Source organism: Ostrinia furnacalis, unplaced genomic scaffold (genome assembly GCF_004193835.3).
Source record: "Ostrinia furnacalis isolate ACB-3 unplaced genomic scaffold, ASM419383v2 OfSCF1001, whole genome shotgun sequence".
NCBI lineage: Eukaryota > Metazoa > Arthropoda > Insecta > Lepidoptera > Crambidae > Ostrinia > Ostrinia furnacalis.
The window spans coordinates 106,015-127,041 of NW_021131240.1; the positions used below are offsets into that span (position 1 = coordinate 106,015).

A 21,027-nucleotide genomic window follows, 5' to 3' on the forward strand; every position below is an offset into this window, starting at 1 on the left:
CACAGTACCTACCTACTCTACGTGACTCTATCAATAATATCTTACAACTTTCGACAACAAACGGTTGCGAAACTTAAGGAAGCACACATCAACCTGGGAACGGATCGTAGCCGTATCAACTCGAGGAGGTCACTTTCTTGTATGAAACTTCGTACTGCAAGTTACTGCAACGCATACTTATCCGCACCGTAACGTAAACGCCTCACCTCACGACGAAACTTACGAAACGGGACTATTCCCACCTTTCGTTCCCACCACTGCAACTCCTGTGTAGCCAGGANTAAACGTGAAATACCACTCATTGATTCATCACGTCCACCCAAGGTGGACCGACGACTTCATGAAGGTAGCAGGAAGGCGCTGGATGCAGGCCGCTACCAACCAGCCTCTGTGAAAGTCATTGGCGGAATCCTATGTTCAGCAGTGGACGTCCTAAGGCTGAAATAATGATGATGATGATGATTAATCTCAGAAACTATAATACCTAAAAACTTGAAATTTGGCAGGTAGATTCCTTATAGGGTGTAGACATCCGCTAAAAATGGATTTTACGAAACTCTCTCTTAAAAGGGTAAAAAAGGGATTGGAAGTTTGTATGTTTCACGCGAGCGATGCCGTGAGCAAAAGCTTGTCATTATAAAATTTTATCTTTTAGCCATAACACAAACATGTTTACTCGTATTCTTCTATCTTACTCACCTACTCGACTAAAGTTCCACGTGTAGTCACAACATTGTCCTATTACACTATCCAGTAAAAAAAGTTTGAAATAGTTTTCTAAAAATATAACCCTTTGTCGGTTTTATCATGTAAAGGAGCTGAATAAAATAGGTTGCGAGAGGAATTTACGAGGCGAATTCAAATGCCATGAAAGAGGAAACGTGAAGGAAAACATTCCTACGAACGTTCAATAAAAGAACAAGATATTGTTATTTAAACTTTTGTTGTTCATCGTTAGCTTGCTCGGGGAAATTAGAAATTAGATGGTGTGTGGTAAACAATTGGTTCTTTGATCCTTTATTTGATAGATAAATATTTTCAACAAAGATAAAAGGTAAAATGATGTTTTAAGGGTCTGAGACTCGATTACATGAAAGGGTATATGGAATTTTGTTTAGATTAGGCCTGCGCACACCGTTGATTTTTAGTTAGCCGATAGTTGTGCCCGATTTTAGATTGTATGAAGAATTTATTGGATTATAAATTTTTTGGATTACAATCTAGATTAAAACTGTATTTACTGTTGGTTGTAATGTAAATGTATCTTGTTGATTGTACTCTGTATGTGTTTTTTGTACAAATAAAATAAAATAAATCGGCCAAATCGAATCGGCGTAGTATGCGCACTCCCATACATGCCCACACTGATCAACTGCCCGACTAAACTATCGGCCGACGAAAAATCAACGGTGTGCGCCTACTCTTACTGAACACTCTTGAAAATACTTAAAAGGCCCAATGATTATGATTTATAGCCAGATCATTCGATGTTTGGTTGACAAAAAAATAGGGCTTAAACCCGACACCGTATGCTACACAGCGTCATATTGTGTGACATATTAACGGCTTTTTGAACCTCAAATAGCAATTGGAAAGTCAAGTAGGGGTTTTGAAAAATATACAGCTGGCTCTGCGAAATATTATGCCTCTTAATAGAAAACTCTACAAAATACTCAACGATTACCTAAACGTGTATTCTTAACATAGTCATGTTTTATTTTGCTGGTAATTTTCAAACCAAACACTATTGGGCTGATCATGTAGCTGACAAGTAAGTTTTTCCTTAACTATCTCAAATGTAGCTGAAAGTTGCTATCACATCCAACTCTTTTGATTAAATGAAACCTTGAATCAATAAAATCTATCATAGACTAAGATTTCTCATATACAGATATTCCTAATAAAATGCACACATATAAACCTGTTGGTTTGATGAAAATTCGAAGCTAAGATCTCAAAGCCTATGCCTAGTATAATCACGTTTAAAAATAGACAGCCCACTAAACAGCCGGTCAGCTGCCAGCGATCACGTTGCTTGTAATCATACCCTTCATTTCTGATGAGTGTTTATTTGTTAGTATTACCCCACNAATATATTACTCGAAACTTACGAAAGGCGATACAAAGTGTGCTATGACCTTTAGTTACAACCATTTATTACAATGTTTTAATGGGATCTTATCGGTTTTATCGGTTCAAATCTGAACATAGATTTCGCTCTAAAATAACAAATGGAAATTGCAATATTTAAAGCAGTAGTAGAAATATTCTGTCCATTAAACTCGTTAGCGGAACATCCCAGAATTGTTTTAAACTGCGCAACTACGAATTTCACTAGTTTTCCATACAGAATTATTAAGCGTTGTCGACAAAAACACTGGTGCACAAAAATGACATTTATTACGGATTATTATTAATTACTATTATTAACCATTTTTTTGTCTATAAGTATATGAAAGTTAACGTTTTCAAATAAACGTTTACTAAGCCTAGGTTACACAATCTAGTTTAACTAACAAACGTAGTCTGTCAACCTTCATACAAAAAACACCGGCTATCGTTACAGTTACGGTTAAAGTTAGGTGGTACCTACAACTTAAACTGAGAACTTCTTTGTAGAATCTTATCTAACCACTCACAGCACCAGTCCCTTTCACTAGGTATGGAAAGGGCCTATGAAGTGTTATTACCTCTATTTCCACCTGTTATCACGCTATAAAATTATCACTTCACGGGATTTATTGCAACAATATCTATTTTAACGGTAAATAATATTTACCCTCCCGACGTTGATAATTTTATATAAAAATGCAACATAATAGTTTAAAATGTTATCACGCTATAAAAGAGGTACGTTATGAGAGCGTTGCTCTTGATTATGAAGCATTACCTATATATTTATAAACGCGAAATACCACTTCTCATTGATTAATCACGTCCACCCAAGGTGGACCGACGACTTCATGAAGGTAGCAGGAAGGCGCTGGATGCAGGTCGCTACCAACCAGCCTCTGTGGAAGTCATTGGCGGAGGCCTATGTTCAGCAGTGGACGTCCTAAGGCTGAAAATAAATGATGATGATGATGATGATTAATCACGAAATCTCAGAAAATATAATACCTACAAACTTGAAATTTGGCAGGTAGATTCCTTATAGGGTGTAACTGTAAAGCCTGGTCCGTGAGCACGTAGAATTTTGTCCAATGACCCCAAGCTACCCATCCTTATCGCTCGCGCGTAATTATGTTGCTGTCGCACTCGCACACTCACTGCGGGCGCCCGTCGCACAGTCTCGACAGCAATATAATTACGCGCGAGCGATAAGGATGGGTAGCTTGGGGTCATTGGACAAAATTCTACGCGCTCACGGACCAGGCTTTAGACATCCGCTAAAAATGGATTTTACGAAACTCTCTCTTAATTATAAGGGTAAAAAAGGGATTGGAAGTTTGTGTGTTTCACGCGAGCGATGCCGTGAGCAAAAGCTTGTCATAATAAAATTGTATCTTTTAGCCATAACACAAACATGTTTACTCGTATTCTTCTATCTTACTTATTTACCTACTTAACTAAAGTTCCACGTGTAATCAACAAATTGTCCTATTACACTATCCAGTAAAAAAAGTTTGAAATAGTTTTCTAAAAATATAACCCTTTGTCGGTTTTATCATGCAAAGGAGCTGAATAAAATAGGTTGCGAGAGGAATTTACGAGGCGAATTCAAATGCCATGAAAGAGGAAACGCGAAGAAAAAACATTCCTACGAACGTTCAATAAAAGAACAAGATATTGTTCTTTAAACTTTTGTTGTTCATCATTAGCTTGCTCGGGGAAATTAGATGTTGTGTGAATCAATTGGTTCTTTGATCCTTTATTCGATAGATAATATATTTTCGAACAAAATAAGGTAAAAATGTTGTTTTAAGGGTCTGAGACTCTATTACATGAAAGGGTATATGGAATTCTGTTTACTGAACACTCTTAAAAACACTTAAAAGGCCCCATGATTATGATTTAGCCAGGACATTCGATTTTTGGATGCTATACAGCGTCTTATTGTGACATATTAACGGCTTTTTGAACCTCAAATTGCAATTGGCTCCACAAAAAAAATTGTCGTCTGGCTCTGCGAATTATTAGTTATGCCCCTTTTAATAGAAAACTCTACATAATACTCAACGATTACTTAAATGTGTATTCTAAACATAGTCATGTTTTATTTTGCAGGTAATTTTCAAATTAAACACTATTGGGCTCATCATGTAGCTGACAAGTAAGTTTTCTCTTAACTATCTCAAATGTAACTGAAAGTTTAGCAACTTCACATCCAACTCTTTTGATTAAATGAAACCTTGAATCAATAAAATCTATCATAGACTAAGAATTCTCATATACAGATATTTCTAATAAAATGCACACATATATAAACCTGTTTGTGTGATGAAAATTCGAAGCTAAGATCTCAAAGCCTATGCCTAGTATAATCACATCGTTTAAAAATAGACAGCCCACTAAACAGCTGGTCAGCTGCCAGCGATCACGTTGTAATAATACCCTTCATTTCTGATGAGTGTTTATTTGTTAGTATTACCCCACGCTTGCTCCTTATTGCCGCGGGAGCGATAATGCCTGGTGGGATACTTCTTAAGCCGCAATATTGGAGTACATGAGATTATTATACTCGTATAGATCGCTCAACGAAAGTTGAGACACGTACTCATACTGATGTCTTATTTAAATACAGAACACAACACATTCAAGTTCAAATATCGAATATGACACTGTCTGCTAACATGCTTTTGTTTTTCTGCAAGCGAGACAGAAAGTACTTGTCAATGCGACTACGCAGAACGTCAGGGTACTTCATAAACAGCTTTTATGTTACTGGCCTCAACTCTCGCTGCATGACCGTATTGGCACGGTATTGGTAACGGATTAATACGAATCGTATAAAGTTATTTTCCATAAAGTCGCTGCGTTTTGACCAAGTGCGAGTTTCTGTGAACGCAAAATTCGTAAACTACCTAGACAAAGAAAAATATTTAGAACTCTACTTTGTTGTATGATATGCCTAATGGAGCTATATTTAATGAAAAGACTAGATTTTGTACCTGTTATTTGTAATTAATTAACTATGAGTTTCCCTATTTATTTGAAACAACATTTCATTAACCCTCTTTACTGGGACTGGACCATAATACAATTAACTAGCGCTTTAGCCCGCCACTTAGCTAAATTCGCCTCTGATGTTCTGATGTTATAAATAACATGCTATTACATTGTAAAGTTTCATCTGAACTCGACCAGTTTTTACATTAAAGTGTCAATATCTATCCGTCCTAATAAACATTCGCGTTTATCTACGCAATATAAATAATCAAGCTCTGTGGAACAAAAATCAATTCAGCTCGAAGATAACATTTGATATTTAATTTTTTGTAACCGAAATAAATATCTGAACAATAAAATAAAACTTCAACCGCTTGAACAGCAACGTACAGTACGGATCATTAGGAGTAAAACGCTTAAAACTTTGAACTCGTAACTTTGTCTGGGGGCTCTTATTTTGTAATTTTCAACGTTTCCATACTTTCCATTTTGCATTTGTCAGCAAAGGAAATAAAGTTTTGGAAGCAATCAGTCTATTAATACTTTATATAGAATGTTTAGAACTATGGAATCACGAAAACATTTTTTATTAGGTATTATTTAAGAAACAGTCATTTTAGAACCAATTTTCGCTATATTTTAGTACTGTGCCAAAGGTGGCATTTGCCAATTTTTGTGAGGACACTCTTAGGCTGACTTTCACTACCTTAACGTGTTTTTTGGATGGAATATTAAACATTTTTGACGTTTGTTAAAGTTAAAGTAAGACAAGTAAGTGCAACTCAGCCTTAGAAGAGATAAATTTGATTGGTAATAGGTCTCAAACTAAGTATTATTTTAATGACGTAAAACACACACGAAAGCTCCTCATGATGGATAGTCGACCAACATCAGATTCTCGCATTAGCGACATTATCCTAATGGTGTCTGCCCTTTCGGAACTCAAACCACTAATGTAGACACAAGGCTTGTAAATATTAACCGTAATTGAATTATCTGAGGCACATCTGGGGTCTCTGGCCATTTATGTGATTTGTAAATGTTAACTATACATTTAAATATTTCACTGTGAAGATATTTTTGACGTCGACAAAATACCTATGCCCAATCAAAAAATGTCTTTCTTAAAAAGATGTTTTTTCTCATTCAAGACTTTAATACTCGGTAGGTGAGGGGTACAAGGGGAAGGACATGTAGGTGAAAAGTCCATACAGCCTTTCTTGTCTTGTCGCCTGCATGCCCTTCCCTTTATAACACCACCTACCGAGCAACAGACAACCGTACCCTGTTACAATCGTACCCTGTTACAACCGTACCCAGTCTCCCCTACTTCTACGTAAGGAACAATTTTGATGTGATGACTATCGTACGATACTAAATACAACGCGATTTATCTCTCATATCTGGTACACGTAATAATCAAATCAATGCACATGACTTGCATGTTACGGATAGGTACCTACGCCATATTTGCCTCGATTTATGGAGGATGATATCACACACAATTTTCTATCTTTATCGGATTTTGATGTTATGAAAGATACCCTATATTGCACATGAAAAATTAAAATGATAAAAACTTTATTTATTATCTTTAAAGATACTCATTTTGTTTTTATCAACCGACTTCAAAAAAGGAGGAGGTTCTCAATTCGACCCGTATGTTTTTTTTTTCTATGTTTGTTACGCGATAACTCCGCCAATTATGAACCGATTTGAACAAATCTTTTTTCGGCGTATAGGTAATACCTCAAGGGTGGTCCCATTTAAATTTAATAATAGAAAAAGCAACCCCCAAGGGTGGAAAATCGGGGATGAACTTTTTTATACGCAATATCTCCGCCGATTATAAATCAATTTGGAACGATTATTTTTTTGTTGAATAGGTATTATCACAAGGGTGGTTTCATCCGAATTTGAAGAAAATATTTCACCCCCAAGGGTGGAAAATTGGGGATGAACTTTTTTATACGCAATATTTTTAATTTTTAGTTTTTTTTTGTGTTCACGCATTTGAAGTCGGTTTTATTTTTTTAAAAAGTTAATTAATAACACAAAACTGTCGTCTGCTCGTTTGCCTCCTGTCACATAAAAAAAAGTCTCGAATTAAATTATCAATTAGGATGTTAGCGTGAGTAGGTAAATTAAGAAATTAATAAATATTAGTGATTTCATTGATTTATACCTATCCTAAATATTGAGCTCGTATTTATCAAGTGACAATTTTCTTTTAAAATTGATTAATTTAATGATTTCGTTTTACTAAATACACTTTGATTAATTAGATCGGCTTATTTATGTGCTAGACGCGGTTCCCGAACCCTGGGGTTCCGTGGAAAGGCCGCAAGGGTTCCGTAAAAAATATTATCCCTCGTTTCGTGACCGACGTTGTTCGCGCGCACCGACATGTTTAAAATAATTGCATAAAAACTTTATTATTTTTAATTTAAATTTCCATTTATCAAAGTAGGATTCCGCTAGGAAAAGTATAATCAATTAGGGTTCCTTGCCAAAAAAAAATTGGGAAACCCTGCAGAGTACACCTTTCTCTTTGGTAGTGCGAAGGTACGGAATCAGAGAATTGACTTCACTAAAACAAATTTCTTAGATCAATACCAGTAAGTCTAATTTTAGAAGGAATAATAGGGCTGTTCAAATTATAATTAATTTCTCAAACCAAATAGAGATCTTTCTATTAGCTAAAGTTTCAAATTACAAATATAAACTCCCATTTCGGGGTAAATCATAATTTATTTATTTATTTCTTAGGACAACTAACAAGATACAAAAAATATGTATATAAAACGTTTTTTGAATAATACTCGTATGGCTTAAATTGATTATTAATAAAACAGAAGTCTTATCAACTAAGGATTCAGGAAAATGTGGCTGCTCTTGTGGCTCTTTCTTAATTAAAAAGTAGTCATTTCAAGGAAAGTAACAAGCAATAGTTCCTTTGGTTCTTTGCAGAGATTTAGAACATTAATTGTGCTAATTTTATATGCACCATGTTTACAAATATCTGGTCCAGGTAATTTAAAAAAGAGTCATTTATTTTTATCTAATCAGTGCCATTTGAAATGCCTGGTACTGTTGATACAGGCAGGCCATGTGTCGTATACGCCCGCCATACGCCCCTTATGGTAACTCTATCTACAGTGAACAGCTCTATTCAGTTCCTCTCAGACAGCGGTGCTTGCAGCACGCTCATAATGTCTAAAATACTTATACAGTGCTTATTTTTAGTAGTGTGGTTTGTGAATCTTGACTGCCAAAGTTTCCAAGATAGACCGAAAATCATAACGTCAAATGGCAATATCATACTCGAACCAGCATTAAACAAAAACATATACTTGCGCCTCAATGGACCTAAATCTGCAATATTTGCCAAAGATGTCAACTTACTGGATATTTCTAGAAACAGTGAACCTTCCCAAATATCTTCGACTAATGTTGATACATATATCAATGGAATAAGTGACATTCATCGCCGATTAGACATTCTAGAAAAACAAAGCTCCGGGCTCCCACAAAGTTTGTGGTTCAACGAAACTTTACTAACGAGAAGAGTAAATAGGCTACACACTCGAGTTATAGCACTAGCAAGTCAAATCAGGCGAATAACAAGAGACGATTGTCAATTGAACCCGTGTAAAAAAGGTGGTACTTGTCTGAACTTGGCAGATGGCTATCATTGTCTGTGCCCATCGAACTGGGAAGGCCAGGACTGCGACGTCGACGTAAACGAATGCAGAAACTTTGCTGGGACAGACTTGGGCTGTCAAAATGGAGCTACTTGCATCAACAAACCTGGCACCTACCAATGTCTTTGCAGCCCCGGTTGGTATGGCTTGCATTGTACAAGACGTGAAAACGACTGCTCTCAAGGAAATTACGAAATGTGTGGCTTCGGCACTTGCGTCACTACCAACAGTGGAAAGGGCTTCCAATGCATCTGTAACCAAGGCTGGGAAACTAACGGAACTGGTGTTGCTTGCTTGACGGACGTCAATGAATGTGATGCTAGCCGAGGTCATCGTTGTTCAGTGAATCCCAAAGTAGACTGTATTAATTTACCTGGATCGTTTAGATGCGGACAATGCCCTGCAGGCTATGAGGGAGATGGATTTACATGTAGTGATATTAACGAGTGTTTGACGATTCCAAACGGCGGCTGCAGTCCTCTAGTAACCTGCCACAATACTATCGGATCCCGAATCTGTGGCTCCTGTCCTCCTGGTTATCAAGGTGACGGAATAACTTGCACTTGGAGAGGAACTTGTAACATTAACCATGGTGGATGTCACCCATCGGCGCAGTGCGTGGAGAATATGGCAATAGTGCAGTGTATTTGCCCATACGGCATGGAAGGTGATGGAATAGGGTTACACGGCTGTTACATTTCAACTGACGGGAATACCACACAGCGCTGTGAAAATAATCCATGCGGTGTTCATGGTCAGTGCCATCCACTTTTGACAGGCTATACTTGCTTGTGCTACGAAGGATACAGCGGTGCCCATTGTGACGTCACTGCAGATTACTGTGCTCACAATCCCTGTGAAAACGGTGGAACGTGCAGACCAGACGTAAGTTCAACAGGTGGATTTAGATGCGAATGTACAGCTCAGTTTACGGGTACCTTGTGCCAGATCAAAAAGAGAACTTGTGGAGGATACTTGGACGCTGAAGAAGGTAGTATTGTATATCCCCTTACTAATACTTCATACGATCAAAACGAAAGGTGTGCTTGGGTAATACATACTAATCCTAACAAAGTTATTAATGTTACATTTAGTAAATTCCATTTGGAAAAGGAACCCGAGTGCATGTATGATTTTCTTCAAATACATGACGGCAGAACATCATCTAGTCACCTCATTGGAAGATTTTGTGGTACTGATTTTCCAATGGGTGGTAACATTGTATCTAGTCATAATTATTTATATTTTTGGTTTCGTTCTGATTCCACAGTTAATGGGCCGGGATTTTCATTACATTGGAAAAGTGTAGATCCCCTATGTGGAGGAACGGTAAATGCGAGTACTCATGGTGTTATATCCTCTCCAGGGTCACCTGGAAAATATCCACCTAATCGAGATTGCTACTGGCATTTGACCACAACATTAGGCAAAAGAATTGCTTTACATTTTTTCACTTTAGACATAGAAACTCATCCCAATTGTAGTTATGATTTTATCGCAATTTATGACGGAGAACTTGTAACTGATCCATTAATTAATAAATACTGCAACTCAACTCAACCTCAGCCAATACAATCAGCTAGTTCTGAAATACTTATTCACTTCCACTCTGATTCATATGGAGCTGGCACTGGGTTTCAAATATCATATGCTCCCGTAGAAGGTATTCCTGGTTGTGGAGGATATTTCACTCTTGATAGAGGTGAAATTGTTTCCCCATCATTTGATGGTCAGTACTTAAATAACCTGAGATGTGAGTATAGAATAAATACCGGTCCCGATACTAAAATTCGCCTACAATTCAAGTCCTTCAATTTAGAACGTTCAAATAGATGCAAATTTGACTATCTCAAGATTTACGACGGTCCCTCAACAGAATCAAAACTTGTAGGTAAGTTTTGTGGTGCTACTTATCCGAAGACGTTTGTATCATCATCCAACAATCTCTTTTTTATCTTTAAGTCAGACCGCAATGTAGCTTCAGATGGTTTTAAGATAACCTTTGAAACTTTTTGTCAGATAACTATATTTGGAGACAGTGGTGTCATTAAATCACCAGGGTACCCTTTTAGCTATCCAACAAACAAAAAGTGTGAATATATTATAGGCACAGTGCCTGGAAAAGCTATACAACTAGCCTTTCAAGATTTTGATATTGAGGACAATAATTATTACAATTGTCGATATGATAATGTTGAGATAAGAGACGGTCCTGATATAAACTCAACTCTGTTAGGTAGATTTTGCGGTGGTTCCGAACACATGCCTCCAGTTCAAACATCCACGCACAATTACTTAAATGTACGTTTTAATTCTGATATGAGCATTTCTGGAACAGGTTTCTATGCTAATTACACAACAATTGACACAGAATGCGGTGGAATTTACAGAGAGCCTACAGGGCTCATAAGTCACCCCTCTGCAGGCAGTTTAACGTATAAAAATGGTCAATCTTGCTCTTGGATGTTGATAGCTCCTGAAGGAATGCATATAAAGTTAGTTTGGAATCATTTTGATATTGAGATTGGGAGGGATTCATGCATGAACGATTACTTAGAGCTTATTGAGTTAGATGCTAGTAATCAGAACGAGTCTTTAGGTAGATACTGTGGCTCTACGCCTCCTCCATCTTTATCTATTTCTAGCAATCGTTTACTGATGAAATTTGTGTCAGATCAAAGTATCCGGTTACGTGGATTCTCAGTTTCTTACACGTTTTTGGATGAAAGTACACACTGTGGCGGAAATTATGTAAAATCTCACGGAATTATATACTCTCCAGGGTGGCCGAAAAAGTATGAACCCAACAAAGATTGTAAGTGGTTTATTAAAGCACCAGTTGGACAGCAAATTTTGTTAAATATAACAGATTTTGAAATAGAGCGTCCTATTCGGAACCAATGTGATTTTGGTGACTATTTGGAAGTTCGTAATGGTCTATCAATGACATCACCATTAATTGGCAAATACTGCGGTAGTTTTAAATCAAAAGTTATCAAATCCATGACTAATAGCTTAAGTCTTCATTTTCACTCTGATTTTTATCTTACTGGAAAAGGATTTAAAGTTGAATGGAAGAGTACTGCTACTGGATGCGGCGGAACATTAACCAGTTCAAGTGGGTCTATAACTTCTCCCAATTATCCTGAAAACTATAATGAAAATGCAGAATGTTTCTACAGAATTGTAACCAGCCAAGGATCTCGAATTCGGATCAGTTTTACAGAATTAGATTTGGAAAGAACTGCCTTATGCAGAGACGATTATGTTGAAATTTTTGACGGCAGAGATGAAACTTCTTCAAGTCTTGGAAGGCACTGTATAATGAGCAATAAAGTAACTAACATTCAAACAAAATCGAATGCTGCATTTATCAAATTTAGATCGGATTATTACAATTCAGGAAAAGGTTTCTTAATAAATTACGAAACCATTTGTCAAAATAACATCACTGGGATGTATGGAATAATAGAAAGCCCTGACTACCCTAGCCACTACCCTGAAAGACTGAACTGCCTTTGGACAATAAGCGTACCACAAGGCAATAAAATAAACATTACTTTCACTCACTTTGATATTTTCTATCGTGCTTCGTACCATCATTATTATGGAACTTCGATGCCGAGACGCAGCAGAGGAAGTAACTGCAGAGATGACTATCTTCAAATAAAAGAATCTAATGAAGTCGACTTTAATGGAAAATACTGTGGACATATTGCGCCTGTATTACACACCACTAGCAGTAACTCCTTACAAATAAAGTTTGTGACAGGAAGACCCTTTTTTCCTAAAACTGGCTTCAGATTAGAGTGGGTAAATTACGGTTGTGGTGGGAGACTTTTCAAGAAGTATGGTTCTCTTAATCTAGAAAAGGATGAAATTTCTGAGGGACCTACTGAGTGCCAGTGGATTATAGAAGGGCCTTTAGGGACAAGAATAAACATTAACTTTGTTACGGTTTACATGTCTGAAACTAACAATTGTACAGTTGATGCAATAGAAGTATATAATGGGCAAACTGTTGACTCACCGCTTGTGTCTAAGTTTTGTCATCAACTAGATGCGGGTCATACCTTCCAATCAAGTGCTAATTTCATGTTAATTAAATTTACAAAACGCTCTACCTTGAAAGACATCCACTTCAAGTCTAGCTATTACAATTATAAAACCACTTGCGGTGGTACGATTCGGTCTCGGTCTGGGATGATATACTCTCCAAATTATCCCAATAACTACGATAATGATATTAACTGCGTTTGGACTATTACTGTTCCCCCAAACCATCGCATAGAGTTGAATTTCATTTTTCTCGATTTATATTCAATAGATTCCGATGAGACTGCTTCTTGTCGTGACTCTATTAAAGTTTATGATGCTTTACATTTTGAAAATACAAATTACAGCCAAATTATCTGTCCTGGCACTCGCACGAAACAAATTATTTCTAAGGGCAATACCCTAGCGTTACAATTCACCACTGATCACTACGGGACTGCTAAGGGTTTCAAAGCCAATTTTACTGTTACCTGCGGTGCAACTTTAACCGCACACTCAGAAGGTGTGATTTCAAACGATAAGTACATAAGTCATTCTAACAGAAGTTGCATATGGACTATAATGGCACCAAGACCCGACCAGAAAGTAACATTGACAATCACACACATGTCACTTCCAAAGAAAGTTGACTCTGTTGCCAATAGAACATGTCCATCAACTTACTTGAGAATTTTAGATGGCATTGATGAAAACTCTCCTTTGTACAATGAATACTGTGGAAGTTACACGCCGACGGTAGTTAGTCACGGTAGCGCACTTACCATTGAGCTAGGAACGTATGGTGATCAAATCACAGGACAGTTTTCCGCGCATTATACTGTACTAGACAATGCATGTGGCGGCACATTGACATCTGAGGAGGGAGCCATTTCATCGCCTAACTACCCCAACCCATATCCACCTAACTCAGATTGTGTGTGGATTTTAGGTACATCGCCAGGAAATAGAGTATTCATGCTTTTCGAAGCTTTCGAATTAGATTTATCGGAAGATTGCAACCAAGACTATGTAGAAGTTCGTGAAAATAATGGAGGAGGTCCTTTACGTGGTGTGTATTGCGGAAATGACATACCTACCAATACTACTACTGGAACAAAGTTGTATATTAAATTCCACAGTGATAACATCGGATCTAATCGTGGTTTTATTATCAAATACGGGTTTTTACATGGCAATGATATTACAGGAAAAGAAAGAGGACAACTAGCATCGCCGTTATACCCATATGAGTATTCAGGTGCTGGTGAATACACTTGGCGAATAATTGTTCCTGAAAATAGCATTTTATTAACAATTTCACGTTTGGAAATACACACTCAAGGTAATGTTTGTAGTAACAGATTAGCTATTTATGACGGATATGATGAAGATGCACCACTTTTAGAAAATCTTTGTGGAATATTAAGAGGCAATGAGAAATCTACTCGAACAACATCTAATGTAGTTTTTATTAAACTAAGCTTAGACGAGTCCAACACGGGTTCGTTGTTCCTTATCGACTGGAGTAAAACCGATAGCAATGAACTTGAAGTCAATACTGACAAAGAAATTAATTGTGGTTTAAATGAAACTTTGTACGTTTTACCTGGTAGCTCAACTAATTTCAATTCACCGCACTATCCAGAAAATTATGATGATAACCTTAATTGTGAATGGAAATTTGTAACACCACGTGGTCGACATTTGAAACTTAAGTTTCCATCGTTTTCGATTGAAGAAAGAGATAATTGTTATGCAGATTCTGTTTCCATTTATTCAGCTAATAGCCCTTCACAGTGGCAGCCTTTGAAACAAAATATCTGCCTTAGAGAAAACACCACTGACAGTTTTGATACATCCATGAACAATTATATGATGGTAAAATTTGTGACGGATGAATCAGTTACCGCAAAGGGTTTCCAAGGTGTAGTTACTTCAGTTTGTGGTGGATTGATGACTGCATCATCTGGCCATGTTGAGCCAAACTATCGAGACTGGATGTCGGGTAGAGGTTTTACTTTGCAATGTGACTGGATAATAAAAGTAAGACCTGGACGAGTCATAAAATGGCAGTTTTTATCTTTCAACATAACAAATGAAAATGACTGCACAACAAATGTGATTGTACGTAATGGAGAATCATCTGAATCACCATTCGCAGGCAGTGGGAAATATTGTGGGTATGAACATGAAGACAGGAGCCTTTTCACATCTACAAGTAACTCACTACATATTAGTTATAGAACAACCTCAAGACAGAGACAGTTTAAATCTTTTGTTCTTTGGTACGAAGAGCAAAATATAGAATGTGGAGGTACATCTGAACTAAGCTCTGACCATAGTTGGGAAATAATAAATTCACCCAATTATCCATCAGTACCTACACCGTATATGGAATGCTCGTGGGTATTTACAGGACCACCAGGAGAAATTTTAAGAATCGATTTTGTGGACAGGTTTGATATAGACAGTAGAAATAGTGACTGTTCTACAGAGTACGTGGAAGTGCGTGACGGATCGTCCGCACTATCGCCATTGAAAGGTCGTTATTGTATTGAAAAGCCGGGCACTATAAAAACAAGTAGTAATTTGATGTATATCAAGTATTCTACTCAAATATCTGAACCTAGAAATGGATTCAAGGCAAATGTTTCTGTAGACGTTTGTGGCGGGACCATATTGGCAAATGCGGGGGAGTTGTCGTCGCCAAGTTATCCTCATATGACGTCTTTGCCCGTCGGCACTGTCTGCGTGTGGGAGATTATTGGTAACCCTGCTTACACATTTATGCTGAAAGCTCAAGATATAAACTTACCAGACCCTGAATCACCTTGTGGTACCAAAATCACAATAGAAGAAACTATTCCCATGAACCATACCGTAACACTTTTGCAAACATATTGTAGTGATGTAATTTTAGATCGTTCTAATACAGTGACAGAAACGTTAACAAATAAAATAACTATAAAGCTTCATATTGGAAAATCCAGTAGCTATTCACAAGTTTCCACACTCCGTGGTTTCCGATTTACTTTCAATTCGTCAGTACCCATATGCGGCGGTTCTATTACTACACCGCAAGGTTTTTTGACGACACCAGGTTACCCTAGAGACACAACGCTACGATACTGTCATTGGCGAATAATGGTACCCGATAAAAGCCGAAGAGTAACTCTAGAGTTAATCGATTTCGACAGAAACGCACAGAGAATTGGAATTTACAACGATCTAATATACAGTTCCTCTATACTAACTCCAAGTGATAATTATTCCTTGTCTTCAAACATATACGAATCTAGTGGAAACACTATAGTCCTCTATGTGTGGTTAGTACCATCTATGGGTTCACATCATCGATTTAAAGCAAAATTCCACTCAGACAATCTTGCTCTTTGTGGGGGCACTTTAAGTGGTCAAATTGGACACCTTGAATCACCTGAACTTGATCGTTCATATACATGTAAATGGCAATATAGTATAGATACTTCGTCTGACGATTACTCTAATTCAACAAATCCTATAAGTATAGTTCTAACCGTTTCTCTCAATTCCTCATCAAATAGTTTTAGATGTCTTCGGTCGGATCCAAAATTAAGTATAATAACTAATATAAATAATGCAAACATTCTTTTCAATAGAAATCTTTGTCGCAATACTAACATTGTCTATAGACTGCCAACAAATAGGATTGACTTTACAGCGTTAAAAGGTAAATTCGGTTTACTTTATTTCAACCTTGATTGGAAAACACAGCCGTGTGGTGGGGTGATAGAGGTCAATGAAAACCCAGTAAATATATTAAATGTTCCTGCGAATTATAACGACTCTATAGATTGCGCCTGGATTATTGCTGTTCCTATTGGCAAAAGAGTGGAAATAACGCTGGAGGGCACTTTCCAATTTGAATGTGGCGATGAATTTATTACAATTAACCAGGGCACCGACGAATTTTCGTTAACAATTGGAGATTATTGTAAAAATAAGAACCAAGACGCTCCGCTTCAAGTCATGTATACAGCTTTGTATGTTCAGTACCACTCCAAACCAAGAAATGAAACTAAAGTAAGACTTATCGCCAAACTAGCACAAAACATCTGCGGTGGACACCTACTAACATATGAATCTGAATTCACATCACCAAACTACCCTAAAAGTTACACAGAGAACCAAGAATGCACCTGGGAAATAAAAACAGATTTGGGAAGTAGAGTGTCTCTTAGATTCTTGGGGCGCTTTGCAATCGAAGGTCAGCCTGGGTCGTGCACAAAAGATGCTGTTATCATATATGACTGGAAGGACAATGCCTACACTGAAATTGCTAGGCTCTGCGGCCGAACCCCACCTCCAACATACAATTCTACTTTTAACCAAATGAAGGTAATGCTACGAACAAATGAAAATATAAACCTTGATGGTTTCCAAGCTTCGTGGTCACGAGTCTGTGGTGGAAAATACAATGCAACCGAAGAAGAGCAATATTTATACAGTCCTGGGTATCCACACAATTATTGGTCTTCTCTAAATTGCAACTACGAAATATCTGCGCCAAGTCGTAAAGTTATAGTGAAATTTTTAGATTTTGAGTTGGAAGGTCCCTATCCTGAATGCAATAATGATAATGTAACGATAATTGCAGAATCTTCATATGCCTACATATTTAATTTGTATTGCGGGAATGAAATTCCGCCAATGATTCATGAAGAAAAAGTAAATATCAAATTTCAAACTGACATTTTTATTTCAAGAAGAGGCTTTAAGTTGTCATACTGGGTGGTTCCATGTGGAGGTGAAATAACATCTCCCACGGTCATTTCTTCAGGTCCAACTGCTAATTACGAGACCAATTTGAATTGTTCGTGGAAAATAACCGCACCGAAAAACAAAATCATTGTTTTAGATTTTAAAATGTTTGATTTAGAGACTAATGAAGAGTGCTACAACGATTATGTAGCAGTTTATAACGGCTTAGAGACCGATGATAGTAAACGTTTAGCTCTCTTGTGCGGACACTTAACTTCGAATGATTCCAGCTTAGTTATTAAAAGTTCAAATAATACTATGCTCTTGGAATTTATAACAGATAGCAGTGTTACCGGAAAAGGATTCAAAGCTGATGTATCCTTTACATACTCAGAATCGGTAGGTTGTGGTGGTCATATTGATTTGACATCATCCACTGTCTTAAAATCACCTTTTATCAATTCTCTATTTGTTTACGAAAATTTCCTAGATTGTGTCTGGACAGTAGTCGCCCCAGTTGATCGTATCATCAAAGTCCATTTCACATCATTCCATATAGCTCCCTGTGAAGGTGTAAATCAAACTGCCATAGGATATAATAATTGCGATTGTGATTTTGTTGAAATTAAAGATGGCATCAATCCGGAAAGTGCTATAATTAACAAGTACTGTGGCTACAACCTGCCAGCAGACATAGTGACTTCGGGGAACACGTTGAGCGTGAGACTACATACTGATGGAGAAATATCTAGCACAGGGTTTGAGGCATCGCTTAGTGTTTTACAATCGATTTGCGGTCAATCGAATTATAACGTCACTGAAAAAGCTGTTACAATTCGATCTCCAGGCTATGAACAAGGGTCGGTACCCCGCGGTGTGAACTGTGTTTATAACCTTCAAGTTCCTAATCAAATTTACCAAACTATACTTCTTCGGATCAAGGGATTAGACCTTCAACCAGGTGTGATGGATGCGAACCAATGCGATCGAGATAAACTGATTATATCTGAAACAAAAAACGCAAGAAATCTTTCCCTTGGAAAAGATTATTTGTTGAATAGTGATACCGCGTACTATTTCGACACAGCATATCTATTCGATTCGACTACCACTCCAACAAAACACACGTATTGTGGAAAACAGAAAATCATAGAGTTTTATATGACAGGACGAGTAACCATCACCCTGCAAACATATCCAGAGTCTGATTCATACAGCCATAAAGGATTTGAAATAGAAGCCTTACAAAGCGGTTACTGTAGTGAAAACTATACCGAACCTTATGGTAGAGTGAGATCTAATGACGATAATTATTATATTAGTGACAACCGGAAAGATTGTTACACATTAATCACGGCTCCTGAAAATCGTACAGTATCTGTATACTTTTTAAGATATGGTCCAACGTACTGGAACGATGATATGTACTTGGAAATCCACGACGGTAATAGTACATCAGCGAAATCTTTGAAGAAATTGGATACTAATTTCAATGACATATTGGCTGCGTTTTCTACTGGGAGATATATGTTAATACACAACCACGTGGCGGAGAACGGTTATTTCAGTTATGATCTAACGTACGTAACCACTGATAAAGGGCCAGGATGCGGTGGGAGCTTGCACAGTGATGTAGGAAGGATCACGAGTCCATTTTACCCTAATATATATCGGCAGAAGGCGACTTGTGAGTGGGAATTGGAGACGCCGCCGCAGTCACGTCTCCATCTGCGCTTTAGTGTGTTCGATCTGAGCGCAGTGTGCGATCAGGTGTACCTGCAATTGGTCGACAGGAAGGGCCGGGTCATCTCCTCATACTGCACCGAGACCCCGGCTGACTACACCAGCGAGGACAATTATGTCAAAATAGTATTTGTTACCACTATGAACAATGGTGGCACTGGTTGGGTTGCAGAGTTTATAGCTACGACGCATTAGTTGGATTCATTCTTGGGCATAATATTTCTAGATCAAACTTCCTATTTTATATATTGGCGAAAACATAACGCATAACTTTGAAGGAAACTTTTTAAAGATAGCATAGTAGATTTGAAAGGTTTATCTATTTTTTACTAAATCGTGTCATTCTTTGGAGTTACTAATATAAGACGGAACAACATGTAATATATCTTTGTTGCTGTTGTATAATCACAGGCAAACATTATGTTAGTAGAGCAATTTCCGCAGCAATGTGTGCGATTGAATTCTAAAATGGTTTATTTAATAGGAAGCTATATTTAGATCCCACTTACTATTTCGTTGGAATTATACTTAATAGTTTCTAAAGTTTGGTACTTACTTTTTGTCACAAAAGAACAAGACGACAATCATTATCTAGGTCATAAAATATTTATATGAGCTGCGATATAATTCATTCAAATAAATTACTCACGTGTTGACTTGACACGTTAAGTTAGTCTGGCGCTGTGTGAAATTGTCCAAAGATTTATTAAAAAAAGAAAGAACTATTTTATATTTAACTGACTGATGACTCAACTTGCTTTGACTAGATCTAAACATTTAGCTTAATTAAATAGCTATAATTCTGAGTAGTACGACCACCATATTAACGCTTCCTTAGAAACTGTATAGTTATATTAATATAGGTATAAAAAATGTTATCTTCAGTCTTATATTTCTTATGCTACACTAATATTTAATTATAGTATTAGTTAAAATAAATTATTATAAGTAAATAAGCTAAGTTTAACTGTTTTAGGTAGAGATTATAATTTGTCTTATAATATTAAAATGTTTCGTACGCTTCCATTCTCTGTGAAAATCTTCAATGTCTTTATTTATGTTTTATTGATAAAACAGTAATTTGATATGCATAAAATGTTAAAAACAAGTGCCATTTTAACAATGTAATTCAATATAATAGCATGGATTATATTATCTTCATCTTATAAGTTTTAATGTGGTTTTGTTGTATTTTCTTTTACAATTTGATTCCTTTTAGAGAGGGACTTTCAAAGACTCCATTGAGTCATCATTGTAACTTTTATTATTATTTACATACATCATTATTTTGATAAACTTGTCATAAGTACGTTACATTCCATGTACCCGTAGATATTTCAGAGATTTAATTTCAAAGGAAAAGTTGTTATGAACTGATTAAATGTAACAGAATTTAAAAGTGTTTGTTTTATTTTAAATCCCTTAAAATATTATTGAGACCTATAATAATTTATCAATGTGGAAGTCATGAGAGATATAATTATCGATGAGGTTGAGAATTACGCATTCATTTAAATGGAATTCACAGCAAATCCGTTGCAGAAGTATGTTTGTGGTAGTAGGATGTTCTGTGTGCTTACCATGAGTTTACATTAGGTGTGCTCGCTAGCGACTGCGTAAAAAAATGACATTATAATGTATGACATATTGTGCAGCGCCCCTAGTGGCTACTTTCAAGAAATAAAATCTTCATAGA

The 21,027-nt window shown here is 36.8% G+C and overlaps 2 protein-coding genes across 2 annotated transcripts in view; both read left to right on the forward strand.

Moving 5' to 3' along the window:
- Positions 1-21,027, forward strand: part of NGR-A24 (neuropeptide receptor A24) — a 135,491-nt gene that overhangs the window by 76,400 nt on the left and 38,064 nt on the right. The window lies entirely within an intron of this gene.
- Positions 8,284-20,179, forward strand: LOC114350885 (cubilin homolog). Its single transcript, XM_028301839.1, has one exon. The coding sequence runs from the start codon at positions 8,322-8,324 to the stop codon at positions 19,524-19,526; it is 11,205 nt and encodes a 3,734-aa protein (XP_028157640.1). The 5' UTR covers positions 8,284-8,321; the 3' UTR covers positions 19,527-20,179.